General features: G+C 42.4%; 1 protein-coding gene across 1 annotated transcript in view; it reads left to right on the top strand.

The window, feature by feature from the left end:
• Positions 1-16,259, top strand: part of CEP78 (centrosomal protein 78) — a 94,135-nt gene extending 77,876 nt beyond the window's left edge. The window contains exons 13-16 of the mRNA XM_040355839.1: positions 3,903-3,980; positions 8,695-8,861; positions 13,082-13,229; positions 15,345-16,259. Of these exons, the coding sequence (XP_040211773.1) occupies positions 3,903-3,980; positions 8,695-8,861; positions 13,082-13,229; positions 15,345-15,839 (888 nt within the window). The 3' untranslated portion in view covers positions 15,840-16,259. The remainder of the gene's footprint in view (positions 1-3,902; positions 3,981-8,694; positions 8,862-13,081; positions 13,230-15,344) is intronic.
• The last annotated feature ends 1,865 nt before the right edge of the window (positions 16,260-18,124 follow it).

Here is an 18,124-nt window from a genome sequence, read left to right as displayed (position 1 = left end):
AGAAGCCCCCCCTGGTAAACAGAGCTAAAGAAGACAGGGGGCGGCCTCCGGAGCAGACTAATAAATTATTTTAAAAACTCTTGTGTTGTGTTAATTGACTTTAACATTTTTCCTCCAGGTGAATGGGTAGGGGTACGATGTACCCCATATCCATTCACTTAGGGTGGGGGGCCGGTATCTGGGGGCCCCCTTATTAAAGGGGGCTCCCAGATTCCGATAAGCCTCCCGCCCGCATACCCCGACAACCAACGGCCAGGGTTGTCGGGAAGGGGCCCTGTCCTCATCAACATGGGGACAGGGTGCTCTGGGGTGGGGGGGCCCCGCAGTGCGCCCCCCTGCCCCAGAGCACCCAACCCCCCCATGTTGAGGGCATGCAGCCTGGTACGGCTCAGGAAGGGGGGGGGGCGCTCGCTCGTCCCCACTCCTTTCCTGGCCGGCCGGGTAGCGTGCTTTGGATACGGGTCTGGTATGGATTGTAGGGGGACCCCCTACGCCGTTTTTTCGGCGTAGGGGGGCTCTCCTTACAACCCATTACAGACCTAAGGGCCCGGTATGCTCCTGAGGGGGAACCCATGCCGAATTTTTATTTAAAATCCGGCGGGGACTTCCCCCTCAGGATTCATAACAAACGCCGCACACGTGTAGAATTGGCGGGAATCCAAGTCGGATCTCCCGTCGCTTCTATGACGGCTCTGTCTCCATCGCGGCAAGCCAGCTCGGCGCTGGCTCCCGCGATGGGGCTCGTAGGTGCTCAATCTCGCCGAGAAAGGGAGTGAGATTGACACAATATCGCGTGCACCTACTGTAAGACGTCCTTTACCTTATCTCAGAGGGCCGATCGCCGCTCATGTGACCCGCCGACTCTCTCCTCCTCCCCTCCAGACTGACTTCAGCGGTGGAATCTTGCCCACTAGCTGCATCTGTCAGACAGGGAGAGGAGAGAGCCGCCGGGTCACGTGATAGGTGCTCTGAGATAAGGTAAAGGACGACTTATTTTAATAAAACACACACACAGGGGGACATATCCTCCGGAGACCAGGAGGATTGTATAAACTATGAAATGTGGGTTAACAACCACTTTAAGCCTGCACTGTGCTCTTGGAGCACAGCACTTCATTGCATTCTCACACTACAATGTTCATGGGTAAACGTTCTTACCTCTTTGTGCTATTTTTGGATTAGCCTTATAATTTTTAAGTTATAGTTATACATGTGTATCATTAATAATGTTTTGTAGGTTTATATTTATACCTGCATTACTTACATCATTAAACACTAGGGCCCAGATTCACGTAGGGCGGCGTAACTATGTGCGGGTGTAGCGTATCTTATTTACGCTACGCCGCCGCAACTTAGAGAGGCAAGTGCTGTATTCACAAAGCACTTGCGTCCTAAGTTACGGCGGCATAGCGTAAATGGGCCGGCGTAAGCGCGCGTATTTCAAAGTAGGCAGGTCGTGGGCGTGTTGTATTTAAATTAAGCTTGAGCCCATGTAGATGCATGGCCGAACGAACGGCGCATGCGTGCGCATGCTCAGTATCACGTCGCATTTTCAAAGTAAATTACGCCCGCTCCATGCTTAGTCAACGTGAATGTAACCTACGCCCAGCCCCATTCACGGACGACTTACGCAAAAAACGTAAAATACGACGCTGTTCGTACGTTACCGACGTCCATACCTAACATGACTTACCCCTGCTTTATGAGGGGTAACTTTACGCCGGTCAGCCGCCTTGCGTAAACAATGTATCTTGATACGCCGGGCGCACGTACGTTAGTGAATCGGCGTATCTAGCTCATTTGCATATTCAATGCGGAAATATACGGAAGCGCCCCTAGCGGCCAGCGTAAATATGCACCCCAAGATACGACGGCGTAAGAGACTTACGCCGCTCGTATCTAGGCAACAGTGAGGCGCATCTGATTCTATGAATCAGGCGCAGAGATGCGACGTCTCACACTCAGAGTTACGACGACGTATCTGGAGATACGCCGTCGTAACTCTTTTGTGAATCCGGGCCTAGAAGTGTGGATCCATACTAAGGCCTCCTTTTTGATGTGTTGGGGAATTCCAGTGTTTATTTCTATTTAGTAGGCATTGCTTAAATGAAATAGGGAAAAATATATTACAGACCTAATTTGAGTTCATCTTTGCATTGTTATACCCAAATGTAAGCATTGGTCATGGAATATGGCTTCCCCTTGATCCCCTTCAGCCCACCTCCAGATTTTTTGGAACAAAGTGTAATAATTTTACATTTTAAAGAAGTTAAAATTAATGTATTGTGATAGTCTCTATAAGTATCTTTATTATGGTTTTGTGATAATTGTGTACTTTGTTGCACTTGACTCTGTTATGCATATGTATATAGCGGTGGAATTTCAGATATGCCTACTGTTATCTCCTGAAGAAATAGACCTTTGGTCTAAGAAACATGTAGAGTGCTAAATACAGGCTTCCCAGTTCACCTTTCTCATGCAAGCAAACTTAATATACTTTAAAATATCATGATTTGTTGAAGCTTTATAAATATAGTGATCGTTATAACATACAGCTCCAGTAGGAAAGAATATGCGTTAAGACTGTTTTAGAGCTTTGACATGAGTTATGTATTATGCTTCACGTGTCTACATATTTATACGTGTGTGTTTTTTTTTTTTTTACTCTAACGCATGAAAGCAAAAAGAGCTTTGGTGGTGTTGTCATTTCTTATGGTCCCATTTTTCATTACTTTCATACCGATGTGTATCTTTCAGAATGACCGATTCCCTTTTATTTAATCCAAGATGGTCCCCATAAGGTGCATCAGTTTATTTTTTCCACCCCTCCCTGGCAGGGCACAATCTACTAGATCGATGAGTGCTTTTTGGGCTTTTCAGCATCAAGCAACTGTTTACCAGGTTCTGCAAAGTGGACATTGCAGACTCATCTGAAGCCAGCTTGGGGCATAGGGTCCTTCAGGTGGCTCTTTGAGCTGCAGACTGTTCTCAAATCTCTCCTGCTTTCTTGTGCCTGCTTTGTGTGTTTGCTGTATTGCCCATCTTCTCAGTTAAACTGCTTTTGGATGTCCCGAAGTCGAGGGACTTCCTGTGTCCTTTTATGGACGAGAAAAAAAAATAGGATTTTTTGTACAGTACCCTCTGTAGGCAGAAATATAATGCTAAGGTTAAGGAGATGTGTTTCTCAGTGGTCTCCAAGAAAATATGGTGAGTACAAATATTCTATTTTTGCATATATTGTTCTCTTGCTAATCTTATTGTTCACCTGCATGCCAGTGCTCCCTAGTTGCCCATCTTTTTGTTGTTGTTTTAACCACGATAGGGAAAAGTTGCCAAACTATACATAATTAAATTCTTTGTTTTTTCAGATCATTACTTTTAATGATGAATTTTGAAAAGCTGGATGAGGTCTGGAGTACTTGGCATACTCCTAGCTTCATGATAACTTGCTAAAAAAAAAGTGCCCTTTGCTGTATAGGACTAGTGTATACCAACCACACATTGTGTTTTTGAGAGTGTCAGGCCCCGTACACATGACCGAGTTTCTCGGCAGAATCCAGCCAGAAACTCGATCGGAGCTGAATTCTGCCGAGAAACCCGGCGTGTGTACACTTTTGGCCGAGGAAGCCGACGAGTTCCTCGTCGAGCCAAATAGAGAACATGTTCTCTATTTCCTCGTTGCTCAATGAGGAAAGTTGGCTCGCCGAGAACCTCGGCGGCTTCACACAGAACTCTACGAGTAAATCGATGAGTTTTGCCCGTCGAGTTCCTCGGACGTGTGTACGAGGCCACAGACCCTTTCTTTGGAGTGGCTGCAACTTTGACATCTACTTTTACTTTTGTTTTTGTTAATTTATGGATTCATTCAGTATTTTAAAAGGTGTCTTTCTTTTGTTAACAAGGTTGCATTGGAGGAATGCCAGCTAAGACTAGAAGAAGAAAGAAAAACAAGGTTAAGAGCTGATGACCGGATAATGGAGGTAAAATAGTAGCAGTATTGCTATGTATTATTATTATCATTAGTAATAATAGTCCTCATTTTTACATAAAAATATTCTGGCTTTGTTGCATTTGCCTTCACTTACAATGTGGCTTTTTTGCTGCTTTCTGCGAAATTTGTACCAGCACAGCAGTTTTTTAACAGCAGATACGAGGGTGACTAGAGAAACCTTGGTGGATAGCAAAGATTACAGTTACTCTCTGTATGGAGATTTCTTTTGCGAGTTTAAGACAGCCGGTTTCATATTTAGCTCAGGTTCACAAATCATAAAAATGACTATCCTATATAAAATTATTCTTATTACGGGTTTAAAGAATAAGCTCACCTTTTTTAGGAGCATATTACATCCCTATTTAGGGTGTAACATATAACATAATATGCTCCTATTTACACCGTTTCAGCTGCCAGAACCCCTCCCTCTAAAAGTGGGTGGGGATCTTCTCCCTGCACCCGCTATCGCATTTTTAAAACTGCACAACAGGGGCTCTGTCTGTGGGGCTCTCATGCACAGCTGCGTCATTCATTTACAGGGATCTGTGAATGCGAAAACTACAAATCTTGTCTGCCAATGCAGCTCAATGAACTGGGAGGATGAAGATGAGCATGCTCATAATTCATTCACAAGCCCTACAGCATTCAAACTGATACAAAGGTATGGGCAGAAAGCTAGAGGGCTTGTCTGCAGGAGCCTGACATTGTACCCACATTCTGCTGATTACAGGTGCAATGCTATGCAGGCGCCTGTTTTTTTTCCTGCAAAAATATGTGCATTTGTTTTTATTTTTTTCACAATTCCTGTGTCCCACTGGGTTGATTTTCTTTTACTTTGTCAGTTGAGATGCAACCGAAAGTGGGAGATAATCTCTCCAAAGTAAGGGGGAATCTTTTCTTGGTTGTCACAGGAATAATTGTCCCCTTTGGGAGTGTTCCCATGTCTGTTTTAGTGACAATTCAAAACATTCACTTTTCCATTACCTTAGGGTCCTTTCACACTAATGCGTTCTCATTAACTTATGTTGGAAGGTGTGCTTTTGAAAAACTTCACTAAAGATCCAGCATGTAGAACTTTTCAAAGTGCAGCACACCGGCAGTGTGAACAGTTACATTCAGTGCCTTGAAAAGTAGTCATACCCCTTGAAATGTTCCACATTTTGTCATGTTCTAACCAAAAATATAAATGTATTTTATTGTGACTTTATGTGATAGACAAACACAAAGTGGCACATAATTGTGAAGTGAAAGGAAAATTATAAATGGGTTTTCAAAAGTTTTTTCAAATGAATATATGCATGCATTTGTATTTAGCCCCCTTTTACTCTGATACCCCTAACTAAAATCTAGTGGAGTCAATTGCCTTCTGAAGTCACTTAATTAGTAAATAGAGTCCACCTGTGTGTAATTTAATCTCAGTATAAATACAGTTGTTCTGTGAAGCCCTCAGAGGTTTGTTAGTGAATACACCGCATCATGAAGGCCAAGGAACACAACATAGAGGTCAAGGATAAAGTTGTGGAGAAGTTTAAAGCAGGGTCATGTGATGAAAAAATAATTCTTACCCGGTTCACACTGGTACAACATACGCTTTGACTTTGGGAGCACATGTCGCATGACGTGTACAAATCAATGGTTCCCTATGAGAGCCGTCTTAACTTGTCCGAGACAAGTCAGTCCGACTTTAGAAAAGGTTCCTGCACTACTTTGGTTCAACTTTGGTCAGTTTTCAGCCCATTCAATATAATTAAAGTCGGATCAAAGTCAAATCCTACTCGTTCTAACCATCTGACTTGTAACATCCGACATGGTGATTACAGCAGCAGGAAAATAAATTTATGTCACACTGGGATTGTTTTGATTGGTCAAAGGACAAGTCAGACTGTCCTAAAGTCGGAGAAAAATCGTATCCTGTTCATTCAAGTCGGTTGGAAGTAGGACCGATGTCCCAGGGCAAAGTAGGATGACAATCGTGTCATACCCGTGTGAACCCGGCCTTACCTGAATATTTGTCTTATTGCTGGTGTGTGAAAGATAATGATCAGCTTGAGTATTTCTACTGCTAATATTTTAAGAATGAGGCCTGGTTCACACTGGTATGACAAGACAGTCGTACGACTGTGCACCTGACTTTGCCCTCCGACTTGAAGTATGACTTCAATGAATGGGGATCTGACTTTGATCCCGACAATTCCAGGCACTTTGTGTCGGGTATGAATCTTTAGGGGGAACTCCATGGCAAATTAGGTCTGGTAGCGATTTTAAGGGGAACCCCCCAAAATCCATACCAAACCCTTATCCGAGCACGCAGCTCGGCAGCTAAGGAAAGAGGGGGTGGAGACGAGTGAGCGCCCCCCCTCCTGAACTGTACAAGGCCACATGCCCCAAAGCACCTTCCCCCCCAATGTTGATGAGGACAAGGGCCTTTTCCCAACAACCCTGGCCGTTGGTTGTCGGGGGCTGGGGGCTTATCGGAATCTGGAAGCCCATTTTAACAAGGGGGGCTCCCATATCCCGGCCCCTGACCCTATGTGAATGAGTCAGGGGCCGGGATCTGGGGGCCCCTACCCATTCACCTAAAAAAAAAAAGTGTAAAAAATAAAACGCAGTACACAGGTTTTTTTAAAGTAATTTATTAAGGCAGCTCTGACATCTTTTCCGATTTTTTTTTTCTCCTCTCTCTGACTTTTTTGTCCCTCCTCCGCTGATGCCTTTTGCCTCTGCTGGTTGTTTTCCCCTCTCCAGTTCTTCTCCGCTGATGTCTTCTAGCCCTCTCCGGTTCTTCTCCCTCTGTCTGCTGTCTTCTGCTTCTGTTTTTTCCCCGATGTTGACTCAACGCTCTCTCCTGCTCTAATGCTGGGTGCGCGGTGTGCCACTACTCATATTGGCATGGGGCGGGGTCACCAGGTGACGTCATCCGGAGGACTGGTCCCCTTATGACATCACCGCCTGGGTGGGCATGGTGGACAGTGACATCATAGGGTGATGGGCCTCCGAATTATGTCACCTGGTGCCCCCCCATGTCAGTATAAGTAGTGGCACACTGCGCACCTGGCATTAGGCAAAAGATAGAGGACAAGGGGAGAAGAACCAGAGAGGGCTAGAAGACATCAGCAGAGAAGAACCGGATGCACCCACCCCCCCCATGTTGAGGGCATGTGGCCTGATATGGTTCAGGAGGGGGGGGGGGTCGTTTGCTCGTCCCCACCACCTTACCTGACCCACCGAGCTGCGTGTTCAGGTAAGGGTCGGATATAGATTTTGGGGGGGATCCCCACGCTGTTTTTTTTGTGTGGGGGTTTTCCTTAAACCCCATACCAGAACGAAGTGCCTGGTATGCTCTTGGAGGGTGAACCCATGCCATTTTTTTTTTTTATTAATTTGGCGTGGGGTTCCCCTTCAAGATCATCAGAGCACAAGTCGCATCAGTTAAGATGACGATCCGACTTCAGTGATGTTCAATGGGCTGAAGCAGGATCAAGGTCGGACCACAGTAGTGCAGGGAGCATTTTCAAAGTCAGACCGACTTGTGTTGGAACAGTTAAGATGGCTCTTATAGGGAAACATTGATTTATAGATGTCATGCGGCATGAGCTCCCAATGTCAGCGTTTTCCGTACAAGTGTGAACCCAGCCTGAAGGTTGAAGACTCACTGAGATAAGGAATTACAATTTTTCTCTTATTTTTTTTAATTGCTGCATGCATGTTCGAAGTCTAACACAGAGGTTCTGATACACCCCAAAAACGAATGCCTCGTACACACGATCAGTTTTCCCGAAGGAAAAACTGTGAGGAGAGCTTTTGGCCGGGAATCCCAGCTGTGTGTATGACAGGAACACTGCCCAAAAACCGCCGGACAAAAAAAAGAGAACCAGTTTTCTTTTTTCCCACTGGGAAAACCGGCGGACTTTTGCCCGGCAGGTTTTGGCAGTTTTCCTATGGGAAAACTGCGATGGAGCATACACACGGCCGGGATTCCCGACCAAAGCTCCATCGCAGTTTTCCTGTCGGGAAAACCGACCGTGTGTAGGGGAAAGATTAAACCGAGCAGGTTCTCGGCTTTCCCCTCTGGATTTCCGACTGGAACTTTTTTCCGTCTGAAATCCTGCACGTGTGTACGGGGCATAATGCCGCGTACACACGATCATTTTTCGACATGAAAAAAATTATGTTTTTCGGCATTTAGAAAAAACGAAGTTTTTCCAACTTCATCATTAAAACGATGTTGCCCACACACCATCGTTTTAAAAAAATGCTCTAGCAAAGCGTGGTGACGTACGACAGCACTCTAAAGGGGAACTTCCATGCGGATGACGCCACCCTTGGGGCTGCTTTAGCCGATTCCGTGTTGGTAAAAGACGATTCGTGCTTTTCTGTCTGTTACAGCGTGATGAATGTGCTTAATCCACTACGAATGGTAGTTTTACCAGAACGACCGCTCCCGTCTCATAACTTGCTTCTGAGCATGCGCGGGTTTTTAACGTCGTTTTTAGCTCGCACACGATCATTTTTTAGAACCCGAAAAACGACATTGTTTAAAACGTCGTTAAAAAATGCAGCATGCTCGAATTTTTTTAATGCCGAAAAATGATCGTGTGTACACGGCATCAGAGTTTCAGAAGGAGTAAATGCCTTATAATCCATAACAACTTATGAGAAAAAAAATATTGGCTTCTAACTCTTGGTTTATGTTTTTCTTTCAGCTGGAAGTTGAAAATACTCGATTAAGGCAAATCAATCACAGTCTTTCGGAAACACTTGAAACGCGAACGGTAACATCTGTGCTTTTGGAGGATGAAGGAGTTCTTGACAGCATAGAAAAATCCTTCAGTAAATTCCACGCTTTCTTGGATCTTTTGAAAGATGCAGGGTAATTGTATGATGTGCTTTATAACCCAGGCATCAGTTGGACTAAATTGAATTACCGGTACTTTTGATTATTTCACTCTGGAAAGTTGATGCACTAGATTTGATGTACAAGAATAAGGGTGTCTACCATTATGTGTGCAGATTACCTTGCTTCATTTAAGGCCCATTTCAGACTTGCGTGACTTGTCACTGCAAAGTCGCATCCCATGATCTCCAATGAGTACCATTCATATTCATCTGCACTATTTTGGTCCAACTTTGATGCAACTTGAGGTCCATAGACCTCAAGATTACACAGGCATTGCTTCAAGTCTTATGCCGCGTACACACCATCACTTTATGTGATGAAAAAAAATGACGTTTTTAAAAATGTCACTTTAATTGACTGTGTGTGGGGGGAAACGTCGTTTTATGTCTTGTAAAAAACGACCAAAAAAAATTGAAGCATGCTTCAATTTTATGTGTCGTTTTTCAAAAGTGCACTTTTTACTTCACAGAAATTGACCGTGTGTAGCAAAAAACGTCGTTTTCTAAGACGTTTTTTCATCCACGCATGCCCAGAAGCTACTTATGAAGCGAGCTTCAATGGTAAAACGTGGTGGAACGTAACCTCACTTTGCAAGATCATTGTGAGAAAACGATGGTGTGTAGGCAACTTCGTCTTTGAAAATTGAAGTTTCAAAAACGTCATTTTTTACTTCACAGAAAGTGTCGTTTTTTTTCACCACATAAAGTGATGGTGTGTACGCGGCATTAGAGTTCGTTTCAGGTTGTACAAGTGTGAAAGGTGCCTTAGACCACTAATAATGGACTGTTGTACCAACTACTGCCACCATTGTATGCATACAGATACAATATCTGCTAGGATACGTATGCACTATTAAAGGCCGCATCGCTGCATGTGTGATCGCAATAAAGTTGTTTTCACAAAACGCCCACATTTGTTGAATTTTAAATCCTATTTTATCATATACAGTAGCTACACTTGTTAACCGAGCCTGTCCTGAATAGAATTGTTGTCCGTCTGACATGCCTATGTAGTTGCTGAAGTTGAGAATCTTGGGGGACTGACTTCAGGAGACTTGGAGAGAGTGATGCCATCATGATTTGACAAATGATGCATCAACATGAATATACAGTTTTGATATTGCTATGAAAAAAAGGTGATATACAGTAGATATTGTTTTAGAATGGTGGTCTCGTTTGCTGTACTGCTTTTATACAAGCATGTTGAAGAGGCTAACAAATTTGTTTAATGTACCCTGTCCTATACATTTATGCCCCCCTGCTGAATACATTCCACACTGTTATGTGGTTCTGCATACCTGCTGCTGTTTATAAAATCACCATTTTGTTAAAGCACATTTTGAAAAATATATAAAACATTGAAAAACATACAACATAAATGGACTATTATGTTTGCTAGGGAGCTGTCTGCCAGGTAGGGCTTGGCTGCAGTAACTTCATGAGTAATAACTCAGCCTGATACTTTGTTTATGTCTGCAACTAATGATGGTAATTGTTAGCTCTGTTGGATAGCAGTGCTGTAGCCAGTTTACAGTGCATATCAGGTCTTCTGTGTAATCTGTTTAAATGAATATTTAATGTGTCTAGTGGAACATGCTACTAATCCAAGATCATTTATAGACAATTGGCTGTTATGCCTAATGTGGAAATAACCCTGAAAATGCAATCTCTTTGGACTGAAGTAAAATGCACCCTCATTGTTCTTCACTGCATGTTTTTCTGCACTAAAAAAAAACAAAAAAAAAACAAGCATTCCTAAACTTCCCCATATGTTTAACCTTATTCAAACATTTAATGTCTGTTTGAATGCTAAGGGTCCATTTACCCCAAAACACCCTCCACCACAGACCACACATTTATGTGCATTGAATTGTGCTATAATGTGACTAATGTCGGCCCATTCCAAATGAACAAGCTGCAATGGAAAAATAGGGATTGCTGCATTTTTTGCAGCACGCCTCATTGATGAGGTGCATTGCAGTGCAGGTGCGCTGTTGGGGGCTTTGGGGTGTCATTCAAAATGAATAGCACCGCAATGAACGAACACACCCCAATATGTAAGGGAAACACCATACCAACAAAGTGAATATTTTCTGTGTAATCTGCAACCTCTAGCTCTAGACCAGTGGTTCTCAACCTGAGGGTCGGGACCCTCTCGGGGGTCAAATGATGATTTGGCAGGGGTCACCAAATCCTGGGCTGTTCCTGAAGCCCGCACCACTCTCCCAGCCTTCTTGCGGCTGCTCAGCAGGGCTGTCTTTGGAGCCAGTGGCCACCCAGCTGGCCCGTCCCATTCAGTTCACGGCATTGGTTGGGGGGCAGAGACTAGAGGTCTGCTAACTGGTGAGGATTGTGAGGTGGGAGGGGCTGGAGGAGACCCTATCTCCTGATTTCAGCATAGGTGTCACTGCTACGAGACACCACAAAGTTGGAGACACACTGGGTAACACTACCTGTGATTATAGTTGCCATTAAAAGTCCCCACTACAGTTCTCAGATCAGCGGATGACCTTGATCAAGAGCATCTAAGTTGGCTGATCAGAACTTCTCCCAGCACTGCCACTGATCCCATTCCCCCTCCACCAAGGAGTAAGAGAAGAAATTGAAATAGAGAATACATGGAAGGGAGAGGAAAAGAGGGGGAGGAAGAAAGAAAAAGGGACAGAAAGAATAAGAGAAAAAACAAGAACAACGGATAGAGAGGGATGGGGAAATAAACAAGAAATTAGGACAGCGAAAGATAAAAGGGGAAAAAGAGGAGAACAAAGAGAAAAAGTGGTACATCCTTGGGCGCCGACAACCCACGCTAGGAAAATATTTTTACTGTTAGGGGTCCCCACAACTTGGGAAATTTTATCAAGGGGTCACGGCACTAACAGGTTGAGAACCACTGCTCTAGACCATCGACAACGTTTTATGGACACAGTGGTGTTGGTTACAAACTCCAGAGACAGCTGAAAATTGGTTACATTTGGCAACACTGGTCCTTATCCACTTGGCAAACCAGCCAACAGTAATTTTACTACTTGCTGGAGGCTTGAGTAGACACCACAAAGTACCTGTATGTTGCCCTGCTCATGCCAACTGGGGCACGCAATGGTGTTCGGTATCAGGCCGCTGTGGTCGGCCAAGATACCACGTGATTGCTGTGCGATCACATGTGGCCTAGTAAACCTCATTCATGACATCATTGTTTACAACTGTGTGTGATCTGATTGATGGTACCTGGACATCACAATAGTAAACAATGAGTCATTAATGAAAGCCATTTATGACAGTTCAAATAATTGCTGTTAGAATAGTCGGTGTTGTTATGGTGACACTAAACCACTATGATGACAGTATGTAAAAAAAAATAACAAATACAATTTATTTTTTATTTTTTTACTATCACCATTCCTAATCATTACCACAGTGGTACCAGTAGTGATGCTGACCCTAGCCAAATGCAAAACTAGTGAAAAAAGGTCAGAAAAGATGAGTAGGAAAAAAAAAGTCAGTGGCCTTCACCTGTAAAACCATTCCTGTTTTGGAGGTCGTCTCAATGTTGCCCATCTAGTGTACCTGTTAATCAGTTTCAGCTGCTTTGGTGTTAATTTAATTAACAACCCCCTCTGCTACTTAACTGACCAGATCAATATCCCAGGAGTTTAATTGACTTGATGCTATACTCTGATTAAAAAGTGTTGCGTTCATTTTTTTTAAACAGTGTATATCTATACCATAGTTTGTAGACTCTATAACGTTCACACAGACTAAATAATATTCACAGATTTGGGTTATTTTTACCAATGAAATGCAGCTGATTAAATTTTGACCTAAATTTTATAATTTTTCTTTAAAAAAAAAATGATATAAATTTAATTTGGGTACAGTGTTGCATGACCGAGCATTTGCCAGTTAAAGTGGCGCAGTGCAAAAAATGCACTGGTCATGAAGGAGGTCAGGTGGTTAAAGTGTTAGTTCACCTTGTGGCGTGCTGTGCTGCATTGATGTGAATGGACACCATTGAAAGCAATGTGATTTCCATTGTCGCGCAATTCTATGCATCTCAAGTTGCATTTGAAATTCCACTGGTTTGTACTAGGCCTAAAAACGCATGGAACTGTGCTTACATGTTTTAGTTTTTTTTTGCTGAATCAACAAAAAAATTCTGCTCACTGCATTCTAAAAATCCATATTTCTGTTCTTCAGCTTAGGTCAGCTTGCCAGTATGGCAGGCATTGAACATTCCGACTTCGCCCTGCCAGGAGATCCACAGCTGTCTTCTACAATTGGAAAAGCCCAACCACCCTCCTCTGAAACCCACAATGACCTGCAAAAAACCTTCTTAACTGATCAGGTAATCAGATTAGAATATTTATTGATGATGGTTGATAATTTCTTTTACTACTCTTACCATTATCCTGCTTTAGAAATCCTCAAAAAAAAAAAACCACGCTAGACCTACTGCGATTAAACTGGCTACATGTGATCCTAATTTCAGATAAAACCGTAAAGCTGGGTTCCCACTGGTGCCATGTGAGACATTGCATGTGATTTGCACCGCAAGCCTGTACACATCACATGCGATGTCTGCGCAGTGAAAATTCAGCCATACAGTTTGTATGGCTGAAATTGCATTGCATTCACACCAAAATGGTGCAGGGTATTTTTTTGGTCTGCCCTGGAATTGGATCACATAGATGTTCCGACCCATGCGATCCGATTCCACAATTCGCGCTCTGCGAACCGATTAACTTTATATTGACACCCACAGCATTTTACAGAGAGCAGTGTGAACTGCCTGCGATTGTGATGCGGTGCGGTAACCTGCACAGGAATCTCTGTGGTACCCGCATCGCACCAGTGTGAACCCGGTCTAATTCTTTCCCCTATCATGTACTAGTGTAAGTGAACCTTTACACTTATTCAGTATATCTTGATAAATGCTTTGCCATTGCAAGAAAGCAAGTAAAGGTGTTAACTTGTATCGAAGTATAATTTGACAAGTGTAGGTGGATTCAATCTGGACATTTCACAGTATGCAGCCAACGGCATATTTTATTTCTAAAGTTGAACTCCAAGATGGTAAAATGATAAAAGGTATCATTCTCCTAGCAAATGAAGAATGTAATGTTTATTTTGTTGATGGAATGCTCTGATACTGAGTATTACTTAACATAATTTGCAGTCTTCCAACAACAAGCACCCTAGCCTTCTTTTCCTCAACGCCAACATGTGGGTTGGCCCTCTTTATCATTATGCATAATGCAGGACCAGCCATTGGCAGCTGGACCTGCCTTGTATCTAATGACGTTAAAGGAGTTGTAAAGGCAGAACGTTTTTTTATCTTAATGCATTAGGATAAAAAGCCTTCTGTGTGCTGCAGCCCCCTTAACACTTACCGGAGGTCCCTCTTTCCAGCGAGGTCAACGAGTGTCTTAGCCGTTCGAGATTCTCCCTCCTGATTGGCTGAGACACAGCAGCGTCGCCAATGGCTGCTGTCAATCAAATTTAGCTAGCCAATCAGGGGAGAGAGAGGGCCGGGTCAGGGCTCTGTGTCTGAATGGACACAGGGAACTGACTTGGGTACACCCATAGCAAGCTGCTTGTTGGGGCCAGGAGCACCGAAGAGGGATCCAAGAAGAGGAAGATCCGGGCTGCTCTGTGCAAATCCACTGCAACAGAGCAGGTAAGTATAATATGTTTGTTTTTTTTATAGGAAAAAAACAAGACTTTACAATCACTTTAAGAGGGATGGTAACAGCACTGGTCAGAGACTTGACAACGGGGGACCAGCCATTACAACCAGAACCTGCTAGGAAGAAAATTGTAGAACAATGGATTAAGGTCAGTAATACTCTGTTTTTAGGGCAGGTTTGCGCCATAAGATTTGGGCTGTGCTGGACAGCATTCCCCAACGCAGTCCTAACGCACAGACAAGGCAATTTGGTTCAAGTCCTATGAGTTAATTTTACACCACTGTGCTACACTGGTGTTTGCTTAAAAATAAATGTAGGATATACATTTTTTCATTGCAGCATGTTGCAACGCAGTACACTGCATGGTGCAACCCGATGTGGTGAATAAAGATGAATGAAATGTCACTTTGTAACATAGTAGCAAAGTTGAAAAAACACTACTTTGTCTTGCACGGCTTGGGTGTTCTTTGGAAATAAGTGGAGCTTTTTTGTGACAGAGTCTGCTTTTATCACAATTAACAGCTAAGACATGTTATGGAGGTGTGATCATGCAGAGTTTGTATTTTGAAATTCTCCATATGTGCAACGTGTGGATAAATGAGAGGCTCATAAAACGGTATACATTTTTATTTTCACACAGTTGCTTTTCTGAAATCGTAATGGATTTACAGTATATTATGCCTGGGTTAGATGTAAACTGTGCTTTTCAGATTTGGTTTTTAAGTTGCTCTTCTTTTTTCTTTTTTTTTGCAAATTTTTCTTTCATGGCTTAGAAAAGGGATGAGGAAGGTGCCCCCCCAAGTCTATTCGTAGAACCCCGTGTCATGACTGCAGCAGCCTTCCTTCCTTCTGGTGAATCTGATGAAATTCACGCCAGCAGCTTGAAGAGCAAAGCGTTTGATCTTCCTACAAAGGATTTGGAGTCGCAGCAGAACAGCACGATGGCTTCTGAACAGCAGAATACAGATGGTTTAAAAAGAGCCTTCCTGTCGGAAAAGAAAGGAGCTGGTAACGAGTGCTCAGCATCAGATTCCAGCAAAAGTAGAAAAAGTAGTGCAAGTAAAAAATCCAAAGAATCGTCTAGCGGAAAGGATAGAAGGCAATCTTCAAAAAGAAAACCTTCCGTGGGCTCATACAAGGTTTGTTCTGAGGAAGCTGGGCATCAAAATGGTCACAAAAGTTCACCTTTTTCTGATGCCAGTGTTCTAGAATCAGATATCCCAGAAAACCTTCACTCCACCAGCAACAGCCACAGTGGTTTAGATTGAGCCACGAACCTTGACTGACCGTATCAAGTTTATTTTTTTATGTTTGCGCTGAACTTGTTTAAAAATGAATGAGCCCTGTTGAAATGCTGAAGTCGTTCCCAGATTTGCTCCACAGCAGTTAATATTCTCTCCAAGAAGAAAATTACCATTTTCAACAGCTGATATGGTATAATTGGCAAAAGAAATGAAATTTGAATGCAGAGTCTAGATTCAAGTAGCATTGTCATAGGGTTATTAAGAATACTTGATGGCATTTGTTTTTAAAAACGTGACACAAGCCAAAGTGATTGTTTTCAGCAAACCTTTTAGATTTTTTTTTCTACTTGCTATTTTTATGTTTTTGCAAACATTTTTAAACTAGTCATGATTGGAAAGCAATTTGTATTTTTTTAAATATTTATTACAGTGTTTTATTACATATTTTTGTTAAGGCTTGTAAATAAATGTATTTATATAACTTATTGTCTGTGCTATTACATTATATTACTTTTATTTTCTAATATAAGAAAGTGTGGTTTATTTTATTCATATAGCATCAACATACCCTTCCCCCCCTCTCCATGGCATATTGTAATGATAGAATGGGGTTAATTTACTAAAGACAAATAAACTGTGCACTTTGCAAAGTGCAATTGCCCTCTGCAAGTGCAGTTGTTCCAGAGCTTAGTGAATGAGGTAAAGTTTCACTTTGAAAAGTGTACCCAATCACATGCGAGGAACAAAAGGAAAAAAAGCATTTTTGCTTGCACACGATTGGATGAAGTAAGCAGAGTTTCTGCTGATTTACTAAGAAGAAAGGAGCACCTCAAAGTTTGCACACTAAGGGGTCCCATATAGATAGGAACATATCAACTTACGAGGAGGGCTGAAAATTTTTGCTCTGCAAAAAACTGCTCTATTGCTGCTATGACTTCTAAATCCGTTGAAAATGTCTGTCCTTTCAATGTCTTTTTAAGGTTAGGAAATGGTGCAGAGCAAGATTTTGTGAATAGGGTGGGTGGTCTATGCACTGAAACCCTAAGGGCTAGTTCACACCACAAAAACATCCTCCAGATCCATTCCTGTACGTTTTTGACACTTTTTTAATGCTTTGCGTTTTTTTATGTGCTTCCAGGTGCATTCCAGATGCACATGCTGCATTTTTCCTGCACAGAACTGTACTGAAACACAGTAAAACGCACTGGACCCCAGTACAGTGGAAAAAAAACACTACTGGGGTCTGGTGCATTATTTATGCGTTTTACCACGTTCCAGTACAGATCTGTAAAAGAAAAATGCAGCATGCGCTACTTTTTTTTCTGGAACTGGAAAGAACGCACTGGAACTGCAAGTCTGAGTTGGAGAATACTGAGTGCCATCACTGTGAGGACTGTTGTTTTGGTTTCAGGATCATAATCGTGCAGCCGTGTTTTATCAAGAGTCGTTCCAAAAAAAAAAAAAGCACTTTTCTTAAAATGCTGCAAAAACTTGGTAGAGACATACCCAAAAAGACTTGCAGCTGTAATTGCATGAAATGTGGTTCTACAAAGTATTAATTTAAGGGGGCTGAATACAAATGCACGCTATGTTTTTCAGATAATTATTTGGAAAAAAATAGAAAACCATTTATCATTTTTCTTCCACTTCACAATTATGTGCGACTTTGTGTTGGTCGATTACATAAAATCTCAATACATTTAAGTTTTTGGTTGTAACATGCCAAAATTTGGAAAATGTCAAGGGGTATGAATACTTTTTCAAGGCACTGTATTTTGACAGTTTTCTTAAAAGTGAAGTTCAACTTTTAAATAAACTGGTTTATGCAGACAGGGGGTCTCAGTAGTTAAAATACTCTGCTTCATATATAAAATATTGTTTAATACAAATGTATGCCTTTTCTGTCACCTATTAAACCTGGCTGAAATGCTCCCAAAGTTTACCCTCCTACATGCTGGCTTATTTCCAAGACATGTGCTACAACAAAATGGCTGTAATGAGGCGGGGATTGAAAAGTTCTCGGCCCGACCCATTTCCCAACATGTAACATCAATTTTGTTATTGTAGTTGTAAAGAGTGACATTTCATATGATATTATGCAAATTTGGAGGATTAGAGCTCTATTTTCCCAATTGCTGTAGGCAATTGAATGAACCATGGCGGAGAAGAAGGCAGAATTTACAAGCATTGAGCAATGAGCCATCACAAATTTCTAAAATGCCAAAGGAAATTTATAGGCATATGATGGAAATCACTGGGTGACCAAAGCCCATCAAATTGAAAGGTTTAGAAATAGTGTGCAAACTTTC

The sequence above is a fragment of the Rana temporaria genome, chromosome 1 (genome assembly GCF_905171775.1).
Source record: "Rana temporaria chromosome 1, aRanTem1.1, whole genome shotgun sequence".
Classification (NCBI taxonomy): domain Eukaryota; kingdom Metazoa; phylum Chordata; class Amphibia; order Anura; family Ranidae; genus Rana; species Rana temporaria.
The sequence above is the reverse complement of the archived record's forward strand: the minus strand, read 5'-3'. Positions and strand labels throughout refer to the sequence as shown.